The 26,726-nt window shown below is 41.1% G+C and overlaps 1 protein-coding gene across 1 annotated transcript in view; it reads left to right on the plus strand.

Moving 5' to 3' along the window:
- Positions 1–9,037: 9,037 nt before the first annotated feature.
- The window catches only part of LOC122452545 (corticosteroid 11-beta-dehydrogenase isozyme 1), a 37,659-nt gene continuing 19,970 nt past the window's right edge, over positions 9,038–26,726 (plus strand). Inside the window, exons 1-4 of the mRNA XM_043486247.1 lie at positions 9,038–9,219; positions 9,982–10,112; positions 10,813–10,924; positions 11,055–11,240. Of these exons, the coding sequence (XP_043342182.1) occupies positions 9,132–9,219; positions 9,982–10,112; positions 10,813–10,924; positions 11,055–11,240 (517 nt within the window). The 5' untranslated portion in view covers positions 9,038–9,131. The remainder of the gene's footprint in view (positions 9,220–9,981; positions 10,113–10,812; positions 10,925–11,054; positions 11,241–26,726) is intronic.

The raw sequence follows: 26,726 nt of genomic DNA on the forward strand, positions 1-26,726 counted from the left end.
TGTCGATGGGGGCGTTTTGGTCGATGCACAATGCAGATACACAATGCCTAGTGGGAGGAAAGAGGAAGCCAGAGGATGGAGAAGATTTTTTTTGTTTAAATTTTTCTCATCTTGCCATAAAAGATTAATTTCATTTCTCAGCTGCTTCCCTGGCTAGGAACAGATTTTGGCGGCCATGGCACGGACTTGCTGGGCTAAGTCGCTCCAGTCGTGTCCGGCTCTTGCGACCCCACGGACTGGAGCCTGCCAGGCTCCTCAGTCCATGGGATTTCTCCGGCAAGCATACTGGAGTGGGGTTGCCATTTCCTGATGGCACAGACCTAGCAGTTCTTAACAACAACAACAACAAAATGAGACCTGAGGAACCAGATCGGGGTGGGGAGCAGCGTGGGAGGACCGAGGGAAGGGGAGAAGTTTATGCGTCCTACAAGATTATGCTAAGATCCTTTCCTGTCTCAACCTGTTGGTGCTATTTTCCCAGGGAAGGCAGAACCTCCAAACAGAGAGGGTTCACCCACCTTTTACTCCAAGGTCTGCCCACTCACAGTTCCACTGGCAGGATGAGTTTTCAGAGGGAAGAGACTTCTTCCTTGACAAAGCTACCAAACAGTTCCAAAGGGTACTCCGTCCACGGCTGCCTCAGAAATGACAGGTGCTCCATTTGTGATCTTCATGTTATACCAGATGCTCAGGAATTGCCCTGTGGCTGCTCCTGACCTCTTTTCCCCTCCGTGTTTTTCTTGACCTCATTCATTTAGATGGGGGTAAGCAAGTCAGAGAGAATTCCTGGCTGGGCTCAGCCATGCACCTTCAGCTGAAAGCGACTCATTCTACGTGGGTTTTTGACCATGCGCGGGTCATGCCGAGGGCATTTCACTGAAAGCCTGCTCTGAAATGTAGGTGGTCAATGCCTTACAAAGGAGGAGCAGCGTGAAGGAATGAACAGTTCAGGTTTGTTGCTATGGCAGTGAAAGAAACTTTACTTGATTTGTGAAAATCTAGTCCAAACAAGTGCTAGGTGAAACATTCGTATTTCCTTTTATCTTTTTTATTATTATTATCTGTTAGTTTTCAAATTGTTGAGCACCACAAAAGAGGATTATGGGGCAGGGGGTTGATCAGTTCTGGACAAAATGCTAAATCTCAGTGACTTTCCTAGATTAAATCAGGCTCCAGAAAGAGAGCAATGTTCTCTTTGCTGCAGTGCCTTGCAAACACTAAAACAGCAAAATTTTGCTGAATGCCTATTTTGGAGCAAAGTTAGAAGGAGATGAAGAGAGACAAAGATGAAAAAGACATAGTCCATGGCCTCCAGGAGTTAACAAGCTAATGAGAGAACCAGCCATGTAACTATAAACATACAGTGGATCCAAGTAATGGGATCATGTAATGGGATCCAAGTGTGGTCCCCATGGGTCCCTGAGACCCTCTTGGAAGTTTGAAAGGCCAAAACTGTTTTCATAATCATATTAAAACCTTATTCCTCCTCTTTCCTTCTTTTTCTCAGTTGAGTTTCCCTAGCCTACAAGATGTGTAATAATACAAAGCTTAACATATGGATGCTTCTGTATTCTTGAGTTAAAACAAGAAATTCTCAGTTTTAATTTCTAATACATCTATATCAATAGATAAACCCACATATGTAAAAATTCTTTGAGAGCCTTGATGATTTTTAAGATTGTTAAGAGGATCCTTAGAAGATGGAGTCAAGATGGCGGAACAGAAGGAAGCGGAGTCCGTGTCTCCTCACAACGGGGACACCTACTAGGCACTGGGACCACGGATACCTAAGGGGATGGGAGGGACCCCCATGTGAACTAGTGGGACGAGAGGGGTTGGGAAGAAAAGAAGTAGAGGTGGGGTGGGACCGGGGCCTCTGAGGAGTGGCGGAGGGAGATGAGAAGTCCCCACAATCGGAGTGGCCCCCTGACAACAAGGGGCTCGGTGTTGGTAGGGAAAGGACCTTCAGGGGGTGGGAGGAGCAGAAGGCAACTTGACCAGCACGTTCCCTGCCTCCTTGGGCCCCAAGGAGCCCACTGGGGTCCCAGCCTGAACCGCTCTTCTCCAAGGCCCTCTCCAGCGGTGCTGAGCCTAAAGCCCATCCCCCCGCCCCAGGAGCTTTCCTAACAGTGCTGGCCCCGAGCCCAGCCCTCACCCCACCTAAGACCCGCCCCCACCTAAGACCCGCCCCCCCAACCCCCACAGCCAAGGCCTTCTCCTTTGGGGTATTTTTAAATTTATAGCTGTCGTGGTGGTGGTCGTGGTGTTTCACCTTATTGTTGTTTCATTTATATTTTTATTTTTCTCTAAAGAATGTATTTTTTTTATTTTTCTAATTTTATTTTTTCTTCTTTGTTATTGTTTTGTGTCTGTGTGTGTGTGTGTGTTTCTGCAATGCTGAGCAGCTTGCAGAATCTTGGTTCCCAGGCCAGGGACCAGGCCTGATCTCCTATGGTGGGAGTGTCAAGTCCAAATTGTTAGACTAACAGGGAACCTCAGATCCCAGGAAATATTCATCAGTGTGAGGTATCCCAGAAGTCCTCATCTCAACACCAAGACCTGGCTCTGTCCAACTGCATGCAACTCCAGGGCTGGATGCCTCAGACCAGACCACCAGTACAAGAGGAACACCCTGTCCCCCCCATCAAAAAAAATGAGATGACAAAAATCTGTGTTACAGACAAAGGAACAAGGTAAAAACCTATAAAACCAAGTAAATGAAAAGGAAATAGGCAACATACCTGAAAAAGAATTTAGAGTAATGATAGTAAAGATGATTCAAAATCTCAGAATGGAGGCACTGAGAAAATACGAGAAGTATTTAACAAGGACCTAGAAGATCTAAAGAACAAACAATGATGAATAACACAGTAACTGAAATTTAAAAATACACTAAAAGTAATCAATAGCAAAATAACTGAAGCAGAAGAACAGATAAGTGAGCTGGAAATGAGAGGATGGAAAGATACTCCATGCAAATAGAAATCAAAAGAAAGCTGGAGTAGCAATACTCATATCAAATAAAATAGACTTCAAAAGAAAGACTGCTACAAGAGGTATGGAAAGACACTACATAATGATCAAGGCGTTCATCTGTTGACTTTTTTAACAAATGCACAATTTGAGAGTTGGGAGTCAAGTTTTATTTGGGGCAAAATGAGGACCATAACCCAGGAGACAGCACCTCAGATAGCTCTGAGAAACTGCTCCAAAAAATTAGGGTGAAAGGTGAGTACATATGTGATTTTGAGGAAGGGGGAGTGCATGCAATCTCATGAAGGTCACTGCTAGTCACAAGCAGCAGATATCACCATGAAGAATTTCCATGCTTTTCTAGATAATGAGGAGATATGAGAATTGGAGTACCTGTTTCTGCTCCCCAACCTGAACTCTTTTCAGGAGGTGTTGAAAATCAGGTGTTCAGCTGAAGCATCTTGTATAGAGGTAGATGGCAAGTGCCAATTTGTAGTTGACACATCCAAGAAGAAATTAACAATTATAAATATTTAAGCACTCACATAGGAGCACCTCAATACATAAGGTGAATATTAACAGCTATAAAAGGGGAGATCAACACTAACACAGTAATAGTGGGCTAAAAGTGCATTTTAACACTGCACTTACACTAATGGACAGATCATCCAGACAGAAATAAATAAGGAAACCCAAGCTTTAAAGGACACAGTAGACCAGCCAGACTTAATTGATATTTATAAGACATTTCACCCGAAAGCAGAAGAATACACTTTCTTCTGAAGTGCACACAGAAAATTTTCCAGGATAGATCACATCTTGGATCACAAATCAAACTTTGGAAAATTTTTAAAAATTGAAATAATAACAAGCATCTTTTCCAACCACAATGCTATTAGATTAGAAAGCAATCACGGGGTGGGGTGGGGGGTGGGAAGTGTGAAAAAACACAAACATGTGGAAACTAAGCAGTGCACTGATGAATAATCAAGAGATTATTGAAGAAATCAAAAGGAGTTTTTAAAAATACACAGAAATAAATGACAACAAAAACACAATGATCCAAAACCTATGAGACAGCAAAAGCAGTTATAGCAGGGAAGTATATAGCAATTCAATCTCACCTCAAGAAACAAACAAAAAAAACTCTCAAATACACAATCTAACCTTACACATAAAGCAACTAGAAAAAGAAGAAAAACCAAAACCCAAAGTCAGTAGAAGAATTCATAAAGATCAGAGAGGAAATAAATGAGATAGAAATAAATAAAACAATAGCAAAGATCAATAAAACTAAAAGTTGGTTCTCTTAAGAAGATAAACAAAATTGATAAGCCTTAACCAGAAGTATCAAGGAAAAAAGAGAGAGGACTCAAATCAGTAAAATTAGAAATGAAAAAGGAGAAATTACAACTGACACTAGAGAAATACAAGGGATCATAAGAGACTACAATAAGTACCCATATGACAATGAAATGGACAATCTGGAAAAAAATGGGCAAATTCTTGGAAAGCTACAACTTTCAAAGACTGAACCAGGAAAAATTAGAAAATATAAATGAATCAAAAGTAATGAAATTAAAACTGTAATTTAAAATCTTTCAACAAACAAAAGTCCAGGACCCAGTGGTTTCTCAGGTGAATTCTATCAAACATTTAGAGAAGAGTAAATACTTCTCAAACGCTTCCAAAAAATTGCAGAGGGAGGAACACTCCCAAACTGGTTCTACAAGGCCACTATCACTCTGATATTAAAACCAGACAAAGATATCACTCAAAAAAAGTATAGATCAATATCACTGATGAATACAGATGCAAAATTCCTCAACAAAATATTAGCAATCCTAATCCAATAATACAGTAGAAGAATCATACATCATGATCAAATGGAATTTATCCCATGGATTCAAGAATTTTTCAATATATTCAGATCAATCAGTGTGATACACCATATTAACAAATTGAAGAATAAAAACCTATGATCATCTCAATAGATGCAGAAAAAGCTTTTGACAAAACTCAACACCCATTTATAATTTAAAAAAGAAAAAAAGAAAAAGCTCTCCAGAAAGTAGGCATAGAGGGAAATTATTTCAACATAATAAAGATCATACATAACAAACCCACAGCAAACATCATTCTCAATGGTGAAAAACTGAAAGCATTTTCTCTAAGATCAGGAACAAGAAAACAATGACCACTCTCATCACTATTTTTCAACATAGTTTTAGAAGTCCTAGCCATGGTGATCAGAGAAGAAAAAGAATAAAAGAAATCCAAATTGGAAAAGAAGTAAAACTGTCACTGTTTGCAGATGACATGATTCCGTACATAGAAAAATCTTAAAGATGCCACCAGAAAACTACTAAAGCTAGTTAATGAATTTAGTAAAGTTTCAGGATACAAATTAATGCACAGAAATCTCTTGCATTCTTATACACTAAAATAATGAAAGATCAGAAAGAGAAATTAAGGAAACAATCCCATTTACCATCTCAACAAAAAGAATAAAATACCTAGGAATTAACCTACCTAAAGAGGCAAAAGACCTGTACTCATAAAACTATAAAACACTGATGAAAGAAATCAAAGATAACACAAACAGATGGGGAGATACACCAAGTTCTTAGATGGGAAGAACCAGTATTGTCAAAATGACTATACTACCCAAAGCAATCTACAGACTCAATGCAATCTCTATCAAATTACCAATGGCATTTTTCACAGAATCACAGCAAAAAATTTTACAATTTATATGGAAACACAAAAGACCCCAAATTGCCCAAGCAACCTTGAGAAATAAAAATGAAGCTGGAGGCATCAGTATCCCCAACTTCAGACTATACTACAAAGCTACAGTAATCAAGACAGTGTGGTATTGGCACAAAAACAGAAATATAGATCCATGGGACAGGATAGAAATCCCAGAGATAAACCCAAACACCTCTGGTCACCTAATCTAGGACAAAGGAACCAAGAATATACAGTGGAGAAAAGACACTCTCTTCATAAGTGGTGCTGGGAAAAGTGGACAACTAAATGTAAAAGAGTGAAATTAGAATGCTCCTTAACACCATACACAAAAATAAACTCAAAACGGATTAAAGACCCACATATAAGGCTGGACACTATAAAACTCTTAGAGGAAACATGGGCAGAACACTGTTTGACACAAACCACAGCAAGATCTTTTTTAATCCACCTCCTAGAGTAATGAAAATAAAAACAAAAATAAACAAATAGGACCTAATTATATTGAAAAGCCTTTTCACAGCAAAGGAAACCATAAACAAGATGAAAAGACAACCCTCAGAATGGGAGAAAACATTTGCAAATGAATCAACAGATAAAGGATTAATCTCCAAAATACACAAACAACTCAAGCAGTTCAATATCAAAAAAATGAACAATCCAATCAAAAAATGGGGGGGAGATCTAAATAGATATTTCTCCAAAGAAGACATACAGATGGCCAAGAGGCACATGAAAAGATGCTCAGTGTTACTAATTATTAGAGAAATACAAATCAAAACTACAATGAGCTACCACCTCACACCAGTCAGAATGACCACCATCAAAATTATGTACAAACAATAAATGCTGGAGAGGGTGTGAAGAAAAGGAACCCTCTTATACTGTCGGTAGGAATGTAAACTGATATCGCCACTATGGGGAACAGTATGGAGGTTCCTTAAAAAACTAAAAATGCAGCTACCATATTACCCAGCAATACCATTACTGGGCATATACCCTGAGAAAACCATAATTCAAAAAGACACATATACCCCAGTGTTCATAGAAGCACTATTTACAATAGCCAGGACATGGAAACGATGTTAAGTGTCCATCCACAGAGGAATGGATAGAGAAGATGCATTACGTATATATTGTGGAATATTACTCTATCATAAAAAGGAACAAAACTGGTAGAGATGTGGATGGACATAGAGTCTGTCATACAGAGTGAAGTAAATCAGAGAAAAAAGAATAAATGTATATTAATACATGTATGTGGAATCTAGAAAAATAGTACAGATGAACCTCATTCCAGGGAAGGAATAGAGTTGCAAGCACAGAGAATGTATATGTGCACGCAGAGGGAGAAGGGGAGGATGAGATGTGTTGGGAGATTAGGTGTGACATAAATACACCAGCATGTGTAAAAGAGATGGCTGGTGGGAACCGGCGGTATAGACAGGGAGCTCAGCTCAGGGCTCTGTGATGACCTGAAAGGGTGCAGAGGAGGTGGTGGGAGGCAGGTCCAAGAGGGAGGGGATGTATGTATACATAGAGTCGATTCACTTCATTGTACAGCATCAACTAACAAAATATTGTAAAGCAACTGTACTACGATAAAAAAAAAAAAGATCCTTAGACCAAAACTTTTAAAAACTGCTAAGACTTAAAGTCATCAACCATTATGTAGTGTCCTCATTTTCATCAATGCATTTTACTGATGAGAAATTATTTCATCAGGGACTTTCCTGGCAGTCCAGAGGTTAAGATTCCACACTTCATTGGTTCCATCTTTGGTCGGGGAACTAAGATTCCACATGCCACGGGCTGTGACCAAGAAAAGAAATATGTATATGTATACATATGTGTGTGTATATATATACATATATATATATACACACACATATATGTGTGTGTGTATCTTATAGTTCTGACACTATGTAATGTAATTTTCCAGTTGAATTTTTAAAATATTTTTTCTATTTTGTTCTCCATGAACTATCTGACCCTCAACTGTTCTCAGATCTGTACTGTTTCCTGGAAAGCAGGTGTGGGCCTTTGTTGACAAATTATTTCATCTCCTCTGGGTCTTAAATTATTTTTCCTTGCTCTGAAGTGAAAATTCAGTGAGTGTTTCCAGATACTATACTTGGGGGTCATAATTCTATTTCTCTTAATCTTATGTGAATCCTTCACCCTCAACCTACATTCCTCCTTCAAAGCACTGGTACCCATCCTTACTGCCATATTAAATTTGTTTCCTTGGCTCCACTGGCAACTTGCAAAATTCTGGATTTTCTCTGTGATAGGGTAATGGGTAAGGTTTCAATAGTGGGTTTTAAATCGAAAAACTTAACAATTACAATATCCTAAATTCTTTGAGGATTGATCCTCGTGACAGACACACCAACATGGCTATTTCTATATTTCTGTGATAAATTCTAAATTACTAGGGGTTTCTCCCCCTAGTCCTTTGATTGTTAACTAGATCAATTTTTAACAGATCCATTTTTAACTGGATGTGGGCTTTTCAAGCTAGCTTTGTGTCAACGATGCTCATTCTTTTTTCTTCTACATCAGGTTCCCCTCTTCCTATTGTCCTCCCCACACTTTTTTTGGAACTCTATAGTGTTTAAAAGACCTACTTTAATAGCTTAGTGCCTTTTTTTCCTTGACACTCATCATTTCTTCTTGATTCGCTGTTAAAGTAATAAGTGCACATTCCGTTGCACTTGCCTGAGAGTCTTGACGGGTCATGGGTTTCCCGCCATCTGGGTTCTAGCTGGCGTGCATTCTCCTTTGATGTTGTAATAATTGTTCATTGAATTTGAATGTGGGGTTTATAAGGCTTGTTTGCTTTTTTTTCCCCCCTCCAAGATGTGCACCTTTTTTTCCCTTAAGCTTATTTTTCTGTTTTGTGCTGTTATTTTTAATTGCTTCCGACTGGGAGGTGGGGCTGAGAGTGAGATTTGCTTGACTCTGGCTCTCTTTGCTATTAGTCACACTTCCCTCAGAAAGCCCCGCTTTCTCTCTAGCCTTTGATATACCACTTTTGAAAGGCCGTTGATTCCTGGCGTAAATGGCGTTACGAGGAAGACGGGCTCGGGGTAGGGATGCTCAGGAATCCAGTTCTGTACAGTCATGAGCCTGGCCATCTGGAAGTCTCTTCTTGCTCAATGAAATGGAGTAAACATTGTCCATTATGAAATCGACCACGCAGGCTGCCAGGGACGAATGGGATCCCACCCAAAGCCAATCGCGGCTCTGACAGGGAAATTGGCTAGCACTGCCTGAGACTACTCCAGCCTCCCCCGTCCCTGATGTCACAATTCAGAGGCTGCTGCCTGCCTAGGAGGTTGTAGAAAGCTCTGTAGGTTCTCTCTGTGTGTCCCACAGGGCTCCTCGGGCCAGATCCCTGTCTGATGGCTTTTATGAAAAAATACCTCCTCCCCATTCTGGGGATCTTCTTGGCCTACTACTACTATTCTGCGAATGAGGAATTCAGACCAGGTAAGTACCAATGTGTTTAATTTTGGAGGAAAAGATTTTAAAACCCAGGGATGGCTGGAGGAATAGATTTTAACACCCAGGGATGGCTGGAGTGTTTCTGAGGCTCAGAAGGAGTTCTTGATCCCCAGAGTTGCTGGACAAGAGGGGACTCTGAGGTAAGACTGTTCTTCTGTTTATGGGGTGTGAGGAAGTTAAAAGATTGCTAAATAATCCATGTTTTATTTGGCACATTAAATTGAAAGCAATTTCAGATCTCCTGCAAAAAAAAAAAAAGGGGGGGCGGGAAATGAGGGTAATTCCAAAATTCACAACTTCGCCAGATAATTGAGCTCTGTGAAGGAGTGGAGAAGTGGGAAATAAGAAAGAATTCTGGAGTTGATGACTAAATAGAAGTGAGAGAAAATCCCTGGAATCTCTATGAGCACATGTGTTTTGATGACTTTTTGAATTTTATTTCAATTGAGCAATCGGATGAGTCCAGAAATGTCTGGAACGCCAGTGTTTTAGCTAAACTCTCTGTCCATAGGGGTTTTCAAAAAGGGCAGCTAGGAGACTTGCTTTTGAGCCACCAAAGCAAACTCCCATTTCAGAAAATGTTTACGAAAGACGGGTCTGTCCCTTCACTGATTTATGTAGCTTGACATGAGCTGATACGGGCTCATAACCTTCAGACACTGAGATAAGGCTCTCCACCTAAGCAGAGAATGGGAAGAGGAATGTTGCTGCCATGTATGGTCCTCACTTCCTTTTGGGGTTTCCCAGAGATGCTTCGAGGAAAGAGAGTGATTGTCACGGGGGCCAGCAAGGGAATCGGAAGAGAAATGGCCTATCATCTGGCGAGGATGGGAGCCCATGTGGTAGTGACAGCGAGGTCAGAAGAAAGTCTCAAGAAGGTGAGGGTCCTGTGCCCACACCCATATGCACCTCATGTGCCCAGATGCATTCCTATATATGCTCACATGTACATGTCAACGCACAGAACTGGCACACTCAGACACAGATACACACACACACACGGATTCAAACACCCGCAGGAATACCAAAGTATGCTTTAAGGTTCCTTCTCATGCATATATACCTAGACACAAAGTGCTTGGGCTCCGTATGGTCACAGACATGCCCATTCACACACACTGACACATGGAGTTACAGATATATAGCCATGTACTCAGACACCACTGTTCCAGTACCTACTCAAGAATTCACAACTTGTCACCATGCAGACACACGCCCTCTTATATACTCAGACGCACAAACCCAAGGACACACAAATATGCACAAACCTAAGGCTACCCACATGGAAACGAGCATCCATATCAATCATGTGTTCAGAAACATCTGTTCAAAGAGACTCATGAGCACAAATCATGGACTAAAACTCCAGCAACACGATTTATCCATCTATAACCCGACCTTGTTCCAGACAGTATTTTAAACAGGACAAATGCTGTGTCAGTTGCCTCTAATGACACACACGTACACACACTTTTCAGGGCTGTGAGCAACCTCTCATTTAAGCCCCCATTATGCCAGAGACTGTCCCCCCAAAGGTCTGCAGCCAAGACCGACGCCAGTTGCCACTGTGCCCTGCAGGTGGTATCCCGCTGCCTGGAGCTGGGGGCGGCCTCAGCGCACTACGTGGCGGGCACCATGGAGAACATGACCTTCGCAGAACAATTTGTTGCCAAAGCTGGAAAGCTCGTGGGTGAGACGGCATCTCCTCTCCCCCCTTCTGGACTTTGCCCTAGGGGTCACCAGGGAGCTTTTGAGATGGGGGAGGGAGAGGGGAGGTATCAACCTCAGATGGTTTCTCTCACCACAGCCGTCTCTTGCAGGGGGACTTGACATGCTCATTCTCAACCACATCAACTACACACCTATGGGTGTGTTTAGCAATGACATCCACCTCTTGCGCAGAAGCCTGGAAGTCAACCTCCTGAGTTATGTGGTCCTGAGCACAGCCGCCTTGCCCATGCTGAAGCAGACCAACGGGAGCATTGTGGTCGTCTCCTCCATAGCTGGTGAGTGGGCCAGGGGCTGGTGCGCAGGGCAGGAGCGGCCCGAGTGCCAGGGATGGTGGCGTTGAGGGTTCTGTAGTGAACATGCATTTTGCCCGTTTCCATGCCAAGAAGTAACACAATAGAAACCAGAAGTTGAAATGCTTAGGCTGATACTAAACAAAAGCTGATTAACAGCTCGCCCATATGTGTGGACCGGCAGATATATGAATAAGAGCCTTGGGTCAGGAAACTCACTGAGGAGTGTGCATGCTGAGAAAAAGAGACAGTGTTTGGAACAAGGGAGATGAGAGAGATGAGGACTTGTTCAGAGTGGGTAGACTACAGAGATCCTGGAAGTAAGAGAGAGGGAGCAGCAGTTCAGAGAGCTTCCCTGAACTCGCCAGGTGGTTTGTAATCAACAAGCCAGAGTCCAAAGGGTCATCGAAAGGCTGCCGCCTGTCCTGAGTCTCAGAGAGAGACTTGCTCATCACAAAGAAGATTTTGCTTCTTCCATGACCCAGAGCTGTAGGTTAGTGAAGTTAGTTGATGCAAAGGGAGGACTGAGAGGTGAAATATTTTAACAACACACAGTTGACTGGTAAGTGGGTTAAGCCAAGGCAAAATGAACAACAAAAACAAATAAACCATATTATAACAGACCTGCCTATATCGGGGGTGTCCTCCAAAATCTGAACTTGCTATATCAAAAGTTCATTTTAATCCACCAATAGGGTAGGGAGCAAGTGTGTCCAGAGAAATATTCAGAAAGAGAACGCTGCAAAATCAAGAGAGGCCCCCTGTGCTTTTGATGGTGACCGCATTTGAAGGGATCACCAGGGAAAAGCCAGAGAGTTTCCAACTTTGGGGATTCCTAGGCCCATTTCATTATGGGTCCAGTAGAGAATTGCCACATATATTTGTTGATTAATCAGTTAGAGGCCCATTTCATTATGGGTCCAGTAGAGAATTGCCACACATATTTGTTGCATTAGTCAGTTAGAGGGACGCAAACACCGGGATTGAAATTAGCCATCTGCATGTGGCTCCCAGCAATGTGAAAACAAATCACCTAGAAGCTTTGTAATTTCTTGAGTAGTTCACAAACATGCGTTATTACTGTAACTCAGAACAGCATCTATATTGTAAAGAGTCCTACTTCCCGGACGGACGGGAAAGGAAGGCCTGCACAGTGATCGGATAAAAGGGCAGTGTGTCTGTACCACCCGCCAAACAGAGTGATTGATATGCATCCCTGTGCTTCCTGGACAACACAGACTCCCCCACCCCTCCCCAGACACAGCCTCTCTCTGCGCTGAAAGGAAGGGAGAGCATCTGGATGCATACTGAGTGAGAGGGTGCTGGGCGCATCCCCAACCCCTCCTCGGGCATCGGCCAAAACCCACGGGTCGGTCATGGTGTAGGTGGCTTTTATGATCTCGGTTGATTGATACAGCCACTCTGGACGAAGGGTGTGCTCTATCTGGTGAGTTTAACTCTCTGTAAGATGCACGCGGCCGAAATATTCTCGGAAGGAACAGAATTAGTACAGAAGACTGGGGACATGATGAAATTCTGATAACCTCTCTTTCTACACGTCTTCTCTGATGACTAATGTCACCTCGTGGTTTCTGTGGACTCTGGGAGGTAGAAACCTAGCTGGACTGCTGTTCTTCGTGTCTGTTGTTTGTGTAGCCAAGAATCCAGCCTGTTTGTTTTGAAAAATGTCTGAATCTGCAAAGTACAAGCACTTTCCTTTCGCACCCTAATTGAAGAATTTCTCTGCTCTAGACTATAGTCTTTTTTTTTAAATTGAAGTATTGTTGATTTACATAGGCTATGTTCTTTCAGACAGTCAGCAAATGCGTTCCTTAATCCTTCCTCCTTAAAATCTGAATCCCACAAACAGGGGGATGCTAAACCTCAGATTAAACCTAAGGTCAGCCAAAGAGCATTGGGATGGCTTTTTAATAATTCTTTCCAGGGACTGCAGTAAGTGGTTTATTGAATTGCAGTAATCAGCAATTGTTTTTATCCCCAATGCATTTCCATGTATTGCATTACATAGAAATCCTACACTTTTAATATGTTCTCTAAAACCTTGGCTACTTCTTTAGCATCATCAGAGACACAACAATTGTCTCTGGGAAAGTCCTTACTGTCCACATCCATCTACCACTCAACACCGTTTCTAGCACCTACTGCTCAAGTTTCTATGTAAGTGTAACGTCTAGTTACATTGCATAGTCTCCCTCTTTTCACCACGTGCTAGTTTGGGTATATGTTGAGCTAGTATCACAAAAACCCAAATTTACAATGGCTTAAACATATCTAAATTTATTTTTCTAACATGGAACGGCCTGAGGAAGAGTTCAGAGCTGAAATAGAAGTTCTGTCCATGGAATCGTCTGGGCACTTTCTATCCCAAAACCAGCATCCCTGGGCATTATTATCCTCACCTGTGTGTCCAAAATGGCCCATTATCATGTCAGAATTCTAGCTAGAGAAAATGGAGAAAGAAGAACACTTTCAAGGAAGAAGAACTTGAATGTCAAACACTTCTGCTACAGCTAATTGCAGTTATGGTCTTTATTCAGGATGGACTTTGTGTCCAGCTGAAAATCAGGGGCAACCCACTCCAGTATTATTGCCTGGAGAATCCCATGGACAGAGGAGCCTGGTGGTCTACAGTCCACGGGGTTGCAAAGAGTCGGACACGACTGAGTGACTTAACTAACTATTTGTATAAAAGACACTGGTGTCGGCAAACAACAGTCTCCCCTACATCACCCATGCATATAAGTCTAGAGGCAGTGTTCCCTCTAGGACACCCCACACGTGTACTTCACACTATACACACACATTCTGGACCCAATCTCTGTCACATCCAAGGTCCATCATGAAGTCAGAAACATCAGGCAGTGAAGCAGGGGACAGTGGGGTAGGATAAAGAATGGAAAGAAAATACCTGGATAGTATTTGTGAAACAAACTGAGACAGGGAGATTAATACTCCAATATGACAGGAAAAACAAAAATCACTGAATTAGGCAGAGAACATTTGAAAACATCTGGAGAAAGCTTATCGGCCATGAGTCAAAAAGGTTATCTTAGGTTCCATTTTAGAAAAGTAAGTCATTCCACTTCCGAATTCCCTGATTCTGTGGACCTCATAACTATGTCACCTACACACACAACAGCTGAAACCCAGCATCTGATACTGCTTCTCTGCCCTTCCTTTATGCCCCATCAAGGGAATCATGGACAAACCACACACCCCCTCCCCCCCAGCCCTGGCTTTCCTCTATGAGGATCCATTTAACATCACCTCCTGTAAAGGCTTTTCAGTCTTCACCAGATTCCTTTCAATGTTTCCTCTTTATTCTTACCTACTTCATTTTGCTAAGTTACCTTTAGAAACCCTACTTCTTCTCTATTTTTTGGCTTCATTGGTGATACAAATATTAGCAATAATTAGAGTACAAATGTTAACTGCACTGGGTCAGTATAAGGGTAGGGATCGTGATTCTTCTGTAGCAAGAAAAATCTAAGGCCCATTCTGAAATGAAACTGGACAAAATAAAACACTGGGCTTCTTCAAATATTCAAAATGAAAAACACATCAAAAGGCGTAAAATAACCTTGTCAATAACCTCTGAGTGCTCAGATCTCTCTTCGGAAGCTCCATGAAATGTCTCCAGTTACCTATTCATTATTCTCCAAGTAAATCTTTTAAAAAGATCAGCTTCCTATATATTTTCTAAGTATTATTCAAGTGTATTCCTTTCCCTGTTTACTCATTCCCAGCATTGTTTCCTACTATTTTTTATACATATGTGTAGTATTTCAATGACATTATAGCTGACTAGCCAGAGGCAAATAGCCTGTAAGACAATGTTTTCCTGGGAAAACTCAAACCAGTGCATGAAGTCATTTGTTGGACTTTAACCCATTTGTTGGTTGTGGCCTGGCTGTGTGGTCTAAACCTATTTCAAGAACTCTACATTACAAAGAAGAAAAAGAAACAGGTTTCTCAACTGATCAGCTAACAGGATTTGGATTCGCAAAATTCTGCTTTGCATAAAGACAAGAATGTACAGCTGTTAATCTCAGAGCCTTCAGCTCTGACATCCATTTTTTCCTGAAATATAGGCTCATTCTTAATGTAAGGATATGACTTAAGGGGAAGCAGGGAGGGTGGCAACCAAGATCTAGGATGCAAAGGAGCCTAGCAAATACAGTAAAATGAGGTAATTTATCCCTCATCCACGTGTCCTAATTTTTCTAAGAAAGATGAATCTTTAACCCTTAAATCTGATTATCTCAGAAATAATTTTCAGGGCACACAATTGCCAAGGTGAGTGGAAGTATTTCTGCATACAGATGTAGGTATTTACGTGATGAGGGGAGTGCTGCAGGTTTGGACAGTGTCGAGGGGCGTGGGGAGAAACACCAGAAGGTGAGGTGCGTGTGTGTGTAGACTTGTCCTCTATCGGGCCTGGGAGAAGACCGAAAGGAGTTCAGAGTAAGAACCAACAACCTGCACTTAAAAATTGCAGGGGTCATTATTGCCTAAGTTCAGAGACTATGCTCAGACAGAATCCAGAGGATTGAAGCAACCTGACACAGTGGACATTAGAGTTCTGTGTTTTATCCTATCTGCTGCCCGAGAGGGGTGCGGGGAGATTTTAACGTGGGGGAGAGGGCTCCCTGCTGATGACCGTGACAATTTAGTGCAGGTTGAAAACACTACCATGCTATTCATGTGACCATTACTCCTTGGTTACTCCCTGGAAAGGGGTGGGTTGGAAAAACTTACGTAGTCATGGCTCCTTAACCCTGCTAGACCATTATTTTCATTCAAGTACTGTTCCTGACGAAAATAGCAGAGTTCTACCATCATCCATGCTTTTATGTCCACTCACCAAAGAGTTTGAAAAGGCTTATAACAAATACACTTTATTTGGAAATACCCAAGTAAAAAATGAGGTTTTAAGAGAAGAATATAAAAATGCCAAAATTAGACTCAACATAGATGCTGTGCTTAAGTTTCTAAATTGACTCTTGAGTTTCTTGACAAAAAAGGAATAAAACAGAATCAATGATAGACAAGATTATATTCAAAAGAAGGAAGCATCATAGGAAGCAAATTCTGAAATAAACCTCTCATAAAAGATCATAAGTTGAAGACACAAAATAATGGAACAAATAATGGCCCTAACACTTTTTAAAAATGTTTCTGTGATTATAAAAGCTACACATACACACACAGAGAGTATGAAAATTGGAAAAAATGAAGAGAAGCACAAAGCTGAGAATAAAACTCCTCCATAATGATGCCAATATTTTGAAGAATTTACTTCTAGGTACATATAAATATAGAACAATTATTCTTATGGAATCAAACTCAGGTAGGAGATCAAACCAGTCAATCCAAAAGGAAATCAACTCTGAATATTCATTGGAAGGACTGATGCTGAAGCTGACGCTCCAATACTTTGGCCACCTGATTCAAAGAGCTGACTCATTGGAAAAGACCCTGATGCTGGGAAGGATTGAAGGCAGGAGAAGAAGGAGATGACAGAGGATGAGATGGTTGGATGGCAACATCAATTCAATGGACATGAATCTGAGCAAGTTCCAGGAGACGGTGAAGGAAGGGAAGCCTGGCATGCTGCAGTCCATGGGGTCGCAAAGAGTCAGACATGATTGAGCGACTGAACAAGAACAGCAAACTCAGGTCTGCTCACTGTCTCGCAGCAAAACCAATCTACCGACACCAGGTTATGGAGAAGGAACGTACAGCGTTTATTGCTGGGCACCAAGCAAGGAGAACTAGCAGCCCATGCTCAAAAGACTCAAACTCTTCATTGACTTTTAGACAAGGGTTTTTTAAGACAGTGTTGGGGAAACTGTCATAAGATTAGCTTGAGGACCTTCTTCTGACTGGTTGATGGTGAGGTAACAGGGTGATGTTTCTGGGATCTCAATCATCAACCTTCTAGCTTTAACAGTCTGGGTCTATATGCTTGTGATCAGCATGTAGTCATCATCCTCTACCTGAGTCGGGGATGGGGGGAGGATCATAGTTTCTGCAGAACAAATCAAAGATAAGCATCAGATTATAACTTATATCCCTTTAGGAGGATATAGGAGTCCTGTGACTCTTGTCCTAAGCATTAGCTACTTGAGTTTGTTCTTTGAAACTTGGAGAAGGCCTAAGAGACAAAAGCCTTTTTTTCTACAGATAAGAAATAGAGGACATGGAAGGCCCATAGTGCCCAGGAATGCCCCACAGGGTCCTACTTGGTTTCAATCTCCCCTTTTCTTTGATACTCCTCAATCCTGAGGGCAACTAAGGTGGGACAAGAAAGGGAATAAAGGTTTGAATAGAAAGATTAATCATAAGCTCAGCAGGGGAACTCCGTTTTAGGAGGACTTGGATGTGGTTACTCTCAATGTATTTTTAAAACCCTAAAACAAGAATCTTGCACATAAATCTGTGACTTGGTTGATGAGTATTTCCTTGATAAATTCTTAGTACTAGATTTACTGCGTGAAATGATGGAACTGATTCTAAGGCTATTGGTATGTATTTCCAAATTGCTTTATATAAAAGTGAAAAATAAAAGATCTGACTTTTTAAATACACAAAAATAAAAACCCATTTAAATGAATATGAACATCATGCTCCATTCCCACCTTGAGTATATATATGAGTGTTCATCTCACACCTGCTTTGGAGAGTTAACCAAGTTTTCATTAATTGACAGTTCTGTAAGTAAAGGAACAAGGCATTCAGTGGTTACAATTTGAATTTCTGTGTTTACTCATGGAATGGAATGTGAGGTCCCTGTCCCCTTGAAAGCAGTAGCATTCTATTTTTGGTTATACTTATTTCCTTATTTCCTACAACAGCACCTGGCCTGTGGTGGATATTTCATAAAAGTCAGGTAATTAATGAGTGAATTTCATGTTCATGTGTTTACAGGTCATCTATATTTTCTATTCTGTGAACTGTTCTTCTATGTCATTGCCTATTAAGATATTTTAAAAAACTCTTCTAAAAGTAAATACAGTGAATCAATGTCGCATGCAGCTTCATACTGCAAAGTCTGACAAAGGTATATCACTGAAACAGCTGAATTTAAAGTTATACAGTGAAAAGTGAATTTGACCTGGTGACATTAGATAGCTTTAGATGGTTGAGCTTGACCCAGGGAGGTTTCTTCTTGAAAAAAGCTTTAATTTTAAAAAGAAGAAATCTACTCAAAGGTATTTCAAAATGAGGAATGGCTGGGGAGAGAAATATTAATGCTACACCTGACAAATTTATGCTACAGGTAAACTTGCATAAGTACTTCCCAAGTGTGTCAATTCAGTTATCAAAAAATATGAATGGTGGGTCCACACTAAGCCAGGCATAGCTGCAGATGCTGGGACTGCAGCCATGAGCAGGAGAGGAAGGCAAGGCACCTACGCTCTGAAGCCCACATCCCGGTTGCAAGCGATCCTCACTGCATTCTTCATGGTCATAAAGACGCCAAAAGAAATCCGAATACTTACCACTAGGGGCAGGTTCCTAAATGGAAGTGAAATACCATGTACATTTTTATGAGTATTGACTATAAGAGTCATATGTTCACGGAACAGTATATGTAGTGTGAGTTGACCTATATTTAAAGAAAGGGGCTTTTACCTTTCATTTTATTCACTTTGGAGCTGCTTATTGTACAACAAGCTGGGTATGAATTTTGTTAGAATAATTTTTTTTAAAGAAAAGTAAGGGAGAGGATTCTGTACAGCAAGCAAAAGCAAAATGTTTCACCTCTCAGGATGGCGAACTTCAGGAGGACAGAGATTGTACTCAATCTCACAAGTTAACAAATAAATTCAAATGACTGAAACACCAAATACCATGGAGAGGTGAAGGTGTCTTTCTTGTTTAGTTGGTTTTTTGTTTGCCTACAACACTGTCAACTCTTACGGACTATATGTAACTCTACAAAGTGGGTGTGAGATGGGCACTCTTACCCTCCTGGTGGGAAAGGATATAGTTCTTCTATTTATTTTAACTGGTTTTCACTATTGATCTTTAAAAGTCTTGTCCTTCAGTTTTCATTGTACCTAAAGCAATTTGGCAATGTGTATTCCACATGAGGAATATGAACATTCTATAGTCAGTATATAGCCTTGAATTTTCCCATCATTTTGTTAATGAGCTCGGGTTCGGCTAGCTTGCCACTCAAAAGCCAATAATTTAAGAGACAAGTGTCAGTAGAAAGGAAAGTTACTTCCATGAGAAAAGCCAACAATCTTGGGAGAAAGTGGACCCGTGTCCTGAGACCAACTCCAGAGATTCTGCTCAGCCATGACAGTTTCTGAAGGGAAAAGGAGGGAAAGAATCTGAGTGAATCATCAAGGCAGGAGGCTGAGTTCTGCATCCTTCTCCATTGTATGCAGACTGGTTGACTCTCTCTCCCTTCAGAGGTTATCTCGCCCCCATAATCTGCCTGCAGGATAGCTAAGGGGACTACTGGGGGTACAGAGCTAGTTATCCTTCAAATACATAATTCTTCATTCTTACTTCTTTTAATCTAGGAAAAAATCAACAAGTTAGGCGGGCATGGTATGCATTCAGGATAGCATAACTCAGAAGTTAGTTTAAATTGCCAAGTGACCTCATCCCTATAGTTAGGTTCTTTTGAGGCCAGAGGGGAACAGAAATGGGCAAACAGGAAAGGAGCAAAAGAGCTGTTTCAATTACTCACTGTCAAACATCATTCCATTTCTATGGGTTTAGGAGTGAAGGTCTGTCTTCTCTAATTTCTTTATGCTGACAAAGGACTCCATATTTTCTGAGTTCAAGATGCCATCATGGATCTGTAGCATCTCTCTGCTGACAGTTTTAAATGTCTGCTTATGTGAATGCGGGCAGAGCAAGCTATAATTATTTTGATGCCCAAAAAGATGTAGATCATGATGAGTAATAATGTTAATCTCATTCTCTTGAGACCAGTTCTTAGAATTGTATTAGTCATAGATTCAGTGCTGCTCAAGATGGAACAGCTTTATGTCATGTCCTCTTGTGGCAGTTAGAGTATCTGAGACACAGCCCAGGAATATGCGTCAGACACTGAGACTATTAGGACTCTACTGTCCTAATCATTAACTGCTCGAGCCTACTCTTTCGTAACTCTGGGAGTCCTGGGAGACTTCAACTTTTCTAAAATCAAGAAGTGGGGTACATTGAGGGGCTTTTGTATCTGGGGTAGGGGGAGCCTTCAGGGTTCTGGTGGGTCCCAAATTCACCCAACAAATAAAATGCTAAGAGTCTATCAAGGAATAATCATCAATCCAATCATAGATATATAAACAAGAACATTTTTTGTAGAATTTTTTTCAACCTGTCTATACACCTATAAGCAAAACTACCAACACCTACCTGAAAACAGCCAATGGACATGTGCCTGAAGTCAGATTCCAATTAACATGTGACTGAGCTGAGTGTATTCTATGGGTTTTAAATCATCTAACATTTTTCCCATGAACTTGTCTTGTTCAGGAACTTCCATATAATAAGTGCATATCATAAATTCTTTATTTCTAGCATTAGAAAACTAGTCTTTTCTAGTACTCACTAAATAATTAAATGTAATGAATGATATTTAAAGAATATTATTTTGAAGAGGCGCCAAATCACTGGCCCACATTGGGCACACATCTGTCTCAATCCTTCCCTTGGGAGACAGCTGGCCTCAAGGGAATTGCAGCTAGGATCTCCCAGAGCTAGCATGGTTAAGTCATACCTGCTTCCCTCAATGCATCTGCTCCTAACTCCTGCTCTCCCCATTAAGCTCCGCTTCACTTGGGACAGAGTCAATCTGGCCATCACAGCCCCTTCTCAGCCCGCAGTGTACCCGTGACTTCAGCCCCATTGCCTATTCTCTTGGTCTCTCCATTTTCCAACTCTAAATTCCCTCCAAAGAAGAGGTATCTAACTGGCTCAGCTGAATTTTATAAGTCAAGCCCCCAAATCACTTATGATGACCAGCCTAGAGAGGTACAGTCATTGACTCAGGTCAAATCAGTGAGGCCATGCTAAGGGCAGACAGAGCTAGACTAGAAGCAAGGTAGGCAATGGTATAGACATGTCTGAGTTCCTCGAACAGCCTTTGATGTGCGCAGTGTGTGTGCTCAGCAATGTCCAACTCTTTGCAACCCCATAAACTGCAGTCCATCAGGCTCCTCTGTCCATGGAATTTTCCAGGCAAGAATACTGGAGCAGGTTGCCATTTCCTACTTCAAAGGACCTTCCCAACCCAGGAATCAAGTTCATGTCTCTTGGGTCTCCTGCATTGGCAGGCGGATTTTTTATAACTGTGCAACCTAAGAAGTTAGCCTTTGCATGATTTTCCTTAAATACTGCTTCTGTCGAGAAGTAGTGGTTGTCTAACTTGAGATACTGAGGCTGAGATAAGGAGGGTGTCCACACAGGGGCAGCAGAGGTGGTCTGGTGTAAAGTTTCAGAGCTCAAGCGGGCAGCAGAGGATGTCCACACGGAACCTGGCATGGGGCTTCAGAACTAAGAGAGACAGAGAAGGTATGTGCAAGGGGGCTGCGATGGGGCAGCCCAGTGCAGACTGAGGAGGGCATCCTTGTGGCCTGGCATGGGGTGTCAGAGCCCAGGTACACTGGAAAGACATCCACGTAAAGGGCACAGAAGCAACTGCAGATTAATCACCTTAATCAAATAAGTGGTATATGTTGAGGATAACAAAAGCTACGTTCTCATTTCTGGAGTTATAAATATGAAAGGGAAGAAAATTAGAATGAATCATGTGATGTTGATTGGAATTGGAGGTGTTGGTATGAATCAATAACTTTTAATCTACATAGATAGATATAGAAATATAGATACATGTGTCTATATGTGTGTGCATATATTCTCTAGTTCTGTCATCTGAGAGGCCTTGGGAGCACATTTAGCACCCAGATCTTAGTTTCTAAATATCATCCTGTACTAAAAGAAACCAAGACTTCTCAGAGAAATGGTGTTGTGCCTATAAGGAAAAAACTGCTCAAAGAATAATGACATGTTATTAACACACAGAAACTTTTCAAGGGCTCCCACGAGACAAATCTAGGACCATCTAGGACCATTGGGACTTTCAAATAAATAGTAATGATAAAAACAGATTATAAGCTATTACAGACAATAAGAATTCATAATGACATAAATAAATACATGAGTAAATAAGCAGGGAGAGAATAAGGTTTTCCCATACAATAAAAAGCCAAATGATAAATACAGAAGGAATAAAGAAGTTAGGCAACCATTTGGCAACCATCACAGTAGTCATTAGGTGGCAAGAATACACAGAAGAACTGTACAAAAAAGATCTTCTTGACCCAGATAATCATGATGGTGTGTACACTCACCTAGAGCCAGAATGTGTACACTCACCTAGAGCCTGACTTCACATCCTGGAATGTGAAGTCAGGTGGGCCTTAGAAAGCATCACTATGAACAAAGCTAGCGGAAGTGATGGAATTCCAACTGAGCTATTTCAAATCCTAAAAGATGATGCTGCAAAAGTACTGCACTCAATATGCCAGCAAATTTGGAAAACTCAGCAGTGGCCACGGGACTAGAAAAGGTCAGTTTTCATTCCAATCCCTAAGAAAGGCAATCCCAAAGAATGCTCAAACTACCACACAATTGCACTCATCTCACACGCTAGTAAAGTAATGCTAAAAATTCTCCAAGCCAGGCTTCAGCAATACGTGAACCGAGAACTTCCAGATGTTCAAGCTGGTTTTAGAAAAGGCATAGGAACCAGACATCAAATTGCCAACATCCGTTGGATCATTGAAAAAGCAAGAGAGTTCCAGAAAAATATCTATTTCTGCTTTACTGACTATGCCAAAGCCTTTGACTGTGTGGATCAAAATAAACTGTGGAAAATTCTGAAAGATATGGGAATACCAGATCACCTGACCCGCCTCTTGAGAAATCTCTACGCAGGTCAGGAAGCAACAATTAGAACTGGACATGGAACAATAGACTGGTTCCAAATAGAAAAAGGAGTACATCAAGGTTGTATATTGTCACCCTGCTTATTTAACTTATATGCAGAGTACATCATGAGAAATGCTGGGCTGGAAGAAGCACAAGCTGGAATCAAGATTGCCGGGAGAAATAACAATAACCACAGATATGCAGATGACACCACCCTTTTGGCAGAAAGTGAAGAAGAACTAAAGAGCCTCTTGATGAAAGTGAAAGAGGAGAGTGAAAAAGTTGTCTTAAAGCTCAACATTCAGAAAACTAAGATCAAGGCATCTGGTCCCATCAGTTCATGGGAAATAGATGGGGAAGACAGTGGAAACAGTGTCAGACTTTATTTTAGGGGGCTCCAAAATCACTGCAGATGGTGATTGCAGCCATGAAATTAAGAGACACTTACTCCTTGGGAGGAAAGTTATGACCAACCTGGATAGCATATTAAAAAGCAGAGACATTACTTTGCCAACAAAGGTCCGTCTGGTCAAGGCTATGGTTTTTCAAGTGGTCATGTATGGATGTGAAAGTTGGACTGTGAAGAAAGCTGAGCGCTGAAGAATTGATGCTTTTGAACTGTGGTATTAGAGAAGACTCTTGAGAGTCCCTTGGACTGCAAGGAGATCCAACCAGTCCATCCTAAAGGAGATCAATCCTGGGTGTTCACTGGAAGGACTGATGCTGAAGCTGAGACTCCAGTACTTTGGCCACCTCATGCGAAGAGTTGACTCATTGGGAAAGACCCTGATGCTGGGAGGGATTGGGGGCAGGAGGAGAAGGGGTCAACAGAGGATGAGATGGCTGGATGGCATCATCGACTCGATGGACATGAGTTTGAGTAAACTCTGGGAGTTGGGGATGGACAGGGAGGCCTGGCATGCTGCAGTCTATGGGGTCACAAAGAGTTGGATATGACTGAGTGACTGAACTAACTAACTGACTGACAGTAGTCTTTTTCCAAGAAGCACCAATCAATGCTAAACCTAGTGGGTAAAATTTAATAAGAAATACAGTATTTATATAGTCTCAAAATACGACCCTACTCAACAACAACAACAACAACAAAACAGCCTGATTCAAAGATGGGCAAGGACTTTAATAGACACTTCCCCAGAGAAGACATACAAATAGCCAAGAGTTACATAATAAATGCTCAACATCACTAATTACCAGAGAAAGGCAAATTGAAACCATAAGATGTCACCTCATAACTGTTAGGATGGCCAAAATCAAAAACAGAAATAAAAAATAACAACTGTTGACAAGGATGTGAAGAAATCAGAACTCTTGTGCACTGTTGGTGAGAATGTAGAATGGTACAGCTACTGTGGGAAACAGATGGAGGTTCCTTCAAAAATTAAAAACAGCATTACCGCATGATGCAGAAATTCCACTTCTGGTTATATACTCAAAAGAACTGAAAGTAGTGTCTTTCTTTTCTTTCCTTCCTTTTTTAAATTGAAGTATAGTTGACTTACAATGTTATATTAGTTTCAGGTGTACAACACAGTGATTCCGTATTTTCAGAAAGCAGAGTCTTGAAGGGATATCTGTACGCTCAGGGAAGCATTATTCACAACAGCTAAAACCCTGAAGCCACCCAAATGTCCGTGGACAGATAACAGATAAGCAAACTGAATTACGGAGCTGTGACATACATACAATTTCATCTTAAAAAGAAAGGAAATTTTGATACATGCTACAACAAGAATAAACCTTGAGAACATTGTTCTAAGTGAAGTAAGTCAGTCACAAAAGACAAATACTGCATAATCAAATTTATATGAGGTACGGAGAGTAGTCAAGATCGCAGAGAAAAGTAAAATGGTGGCTGCCAGAGACCCAGAGGAGGCAGAAGAGGGAGTTAGTGTTTAATAGGTACAGAGATTCAGGTTTGCAAGATGCAAAGCGTTCTGCAGACAAAAGATGGTGATAGTTGCACAACACCATGAATGTATTAGTACTTAGTACCACTGAACTGTAGGCTTTAAAATGCTTGAGATCATTTGAAAAAGTGGGAAAGTGAAAAAATGAAACAAAAAGTGTGATCCTACAAAATATTTATTGATTACAGTCATGGGTGTGTGTGTGAAATGAGTAATTTTACAGTGGAGAGACCTGACAGACACCACCTGAACCAAATGAACAAAGTTACTTAATATCCCTAGTACTGGGAAAAACTGAAATCATGCATCATCTGATGGGATACAGTGTGAAGGGGAGAAATTTATTTGTAATGATCCTGTCAAAAATACATGCCTGAATCAAATCATAAGGAAACAAAAATCCGAACTAAGGAACATTCATCAGTAGTGTGCTGGTAAATGGTTACCAACTAGCTCTCTATAAGGGGAACATTCAGAACCCTGATTTATAGCATTTCCATGGTATAAATAATCTCTTGATAGCCAAATCAACAGGAGATCAACCTGCTTGCAAAATTCATGAACACTGCACAACCAGCACTCATCATCCAGGATAAGCCAGCTCTGGTACAAAATGACTGGCAATACTCTTTGATAATGTCAAAGTCATGAAAGTCAAGGAAAAATTAGAGAATTTTGCAGCCTAAAGAAAGCTAAAGAGTTATAACAACTAAAATGCAAAATATGACCCCTGATTGAATCCTTTGCTGTAAAAAATATCACTGGGACAAACTTGAATGGCACCAGTGGATTAGATGAAAGGGATAAATCAATGTTGATGGAGGAGGTTGAATAGTGGCCCTCAGAACACACATCTACATCCAAACTCCTTGAACCTGTGTAGGTGACCTTATTTGGAGAAAAAAAAAAAGAGGTCTTTTCAGTTGTGATTAAGTTAAGCATCTTTCAGTATATCATCCAAGATTACCTGGGTGGGACCTAAACCCAATGACAGTTTTCAGTTTCAGTTCAGTCACTCAGTCGTGTCCGACTCTTTGTGACCCCATGGACTGCAGCACACCAGGCTTCCCTGACCATCACCAACTCCTGGAGTTTACTCAAACTCATATCCATTGAGTCGGTGGTGCCATCCAACCATCTCATCCTCTGTCATCCCCCTCTCCTCCTACCTTCAATCTTTCCCAGCATCAGGATCTTTTCCAATGAGTCAGTTCTTCACATCAGGTGGCAAAGTATTGGAGTTTCAGCTTCAGCATCAGTCATTCCAATGAATATTCAGGACTGATTTCCTTTAGGATGGACTGGTTGGATCTCCTTGCATTCCAAGGGACTCTCACGAGTCTTCTCCAACACCACAGTTCAAAAGCATCAGTTCTTTGGTGCTCAGCTTTGTTTATAGTCCAACTCTCACATCCATACATGACTACTGGGAAAACCATAGATTTGACTAGACGGACCTTTGTTGGCAAAGTAATGTCTCTGCTTTTTAATATGCTGTCTAGGTTTTCTTCCAAGGAGATGGCAAGAAAATCAGAGTTTGCTGATTTTAGGAATCAGCGAA

Source organism: Cervus canadensis, chromosome 13 (genome assembly GCF_019320065.1).
Source record: "Cervus canadensis isolate Bull #8, Minnesota chromosome 13, ASM1932006v1, whole genome shotgun sequence".
Taxonomy (NCBI): Eukaryota; Metazoa; Chordata; class Mammalia; order Artiodactyla; family Cervidae; genus Cervus; species Cervus canadensis.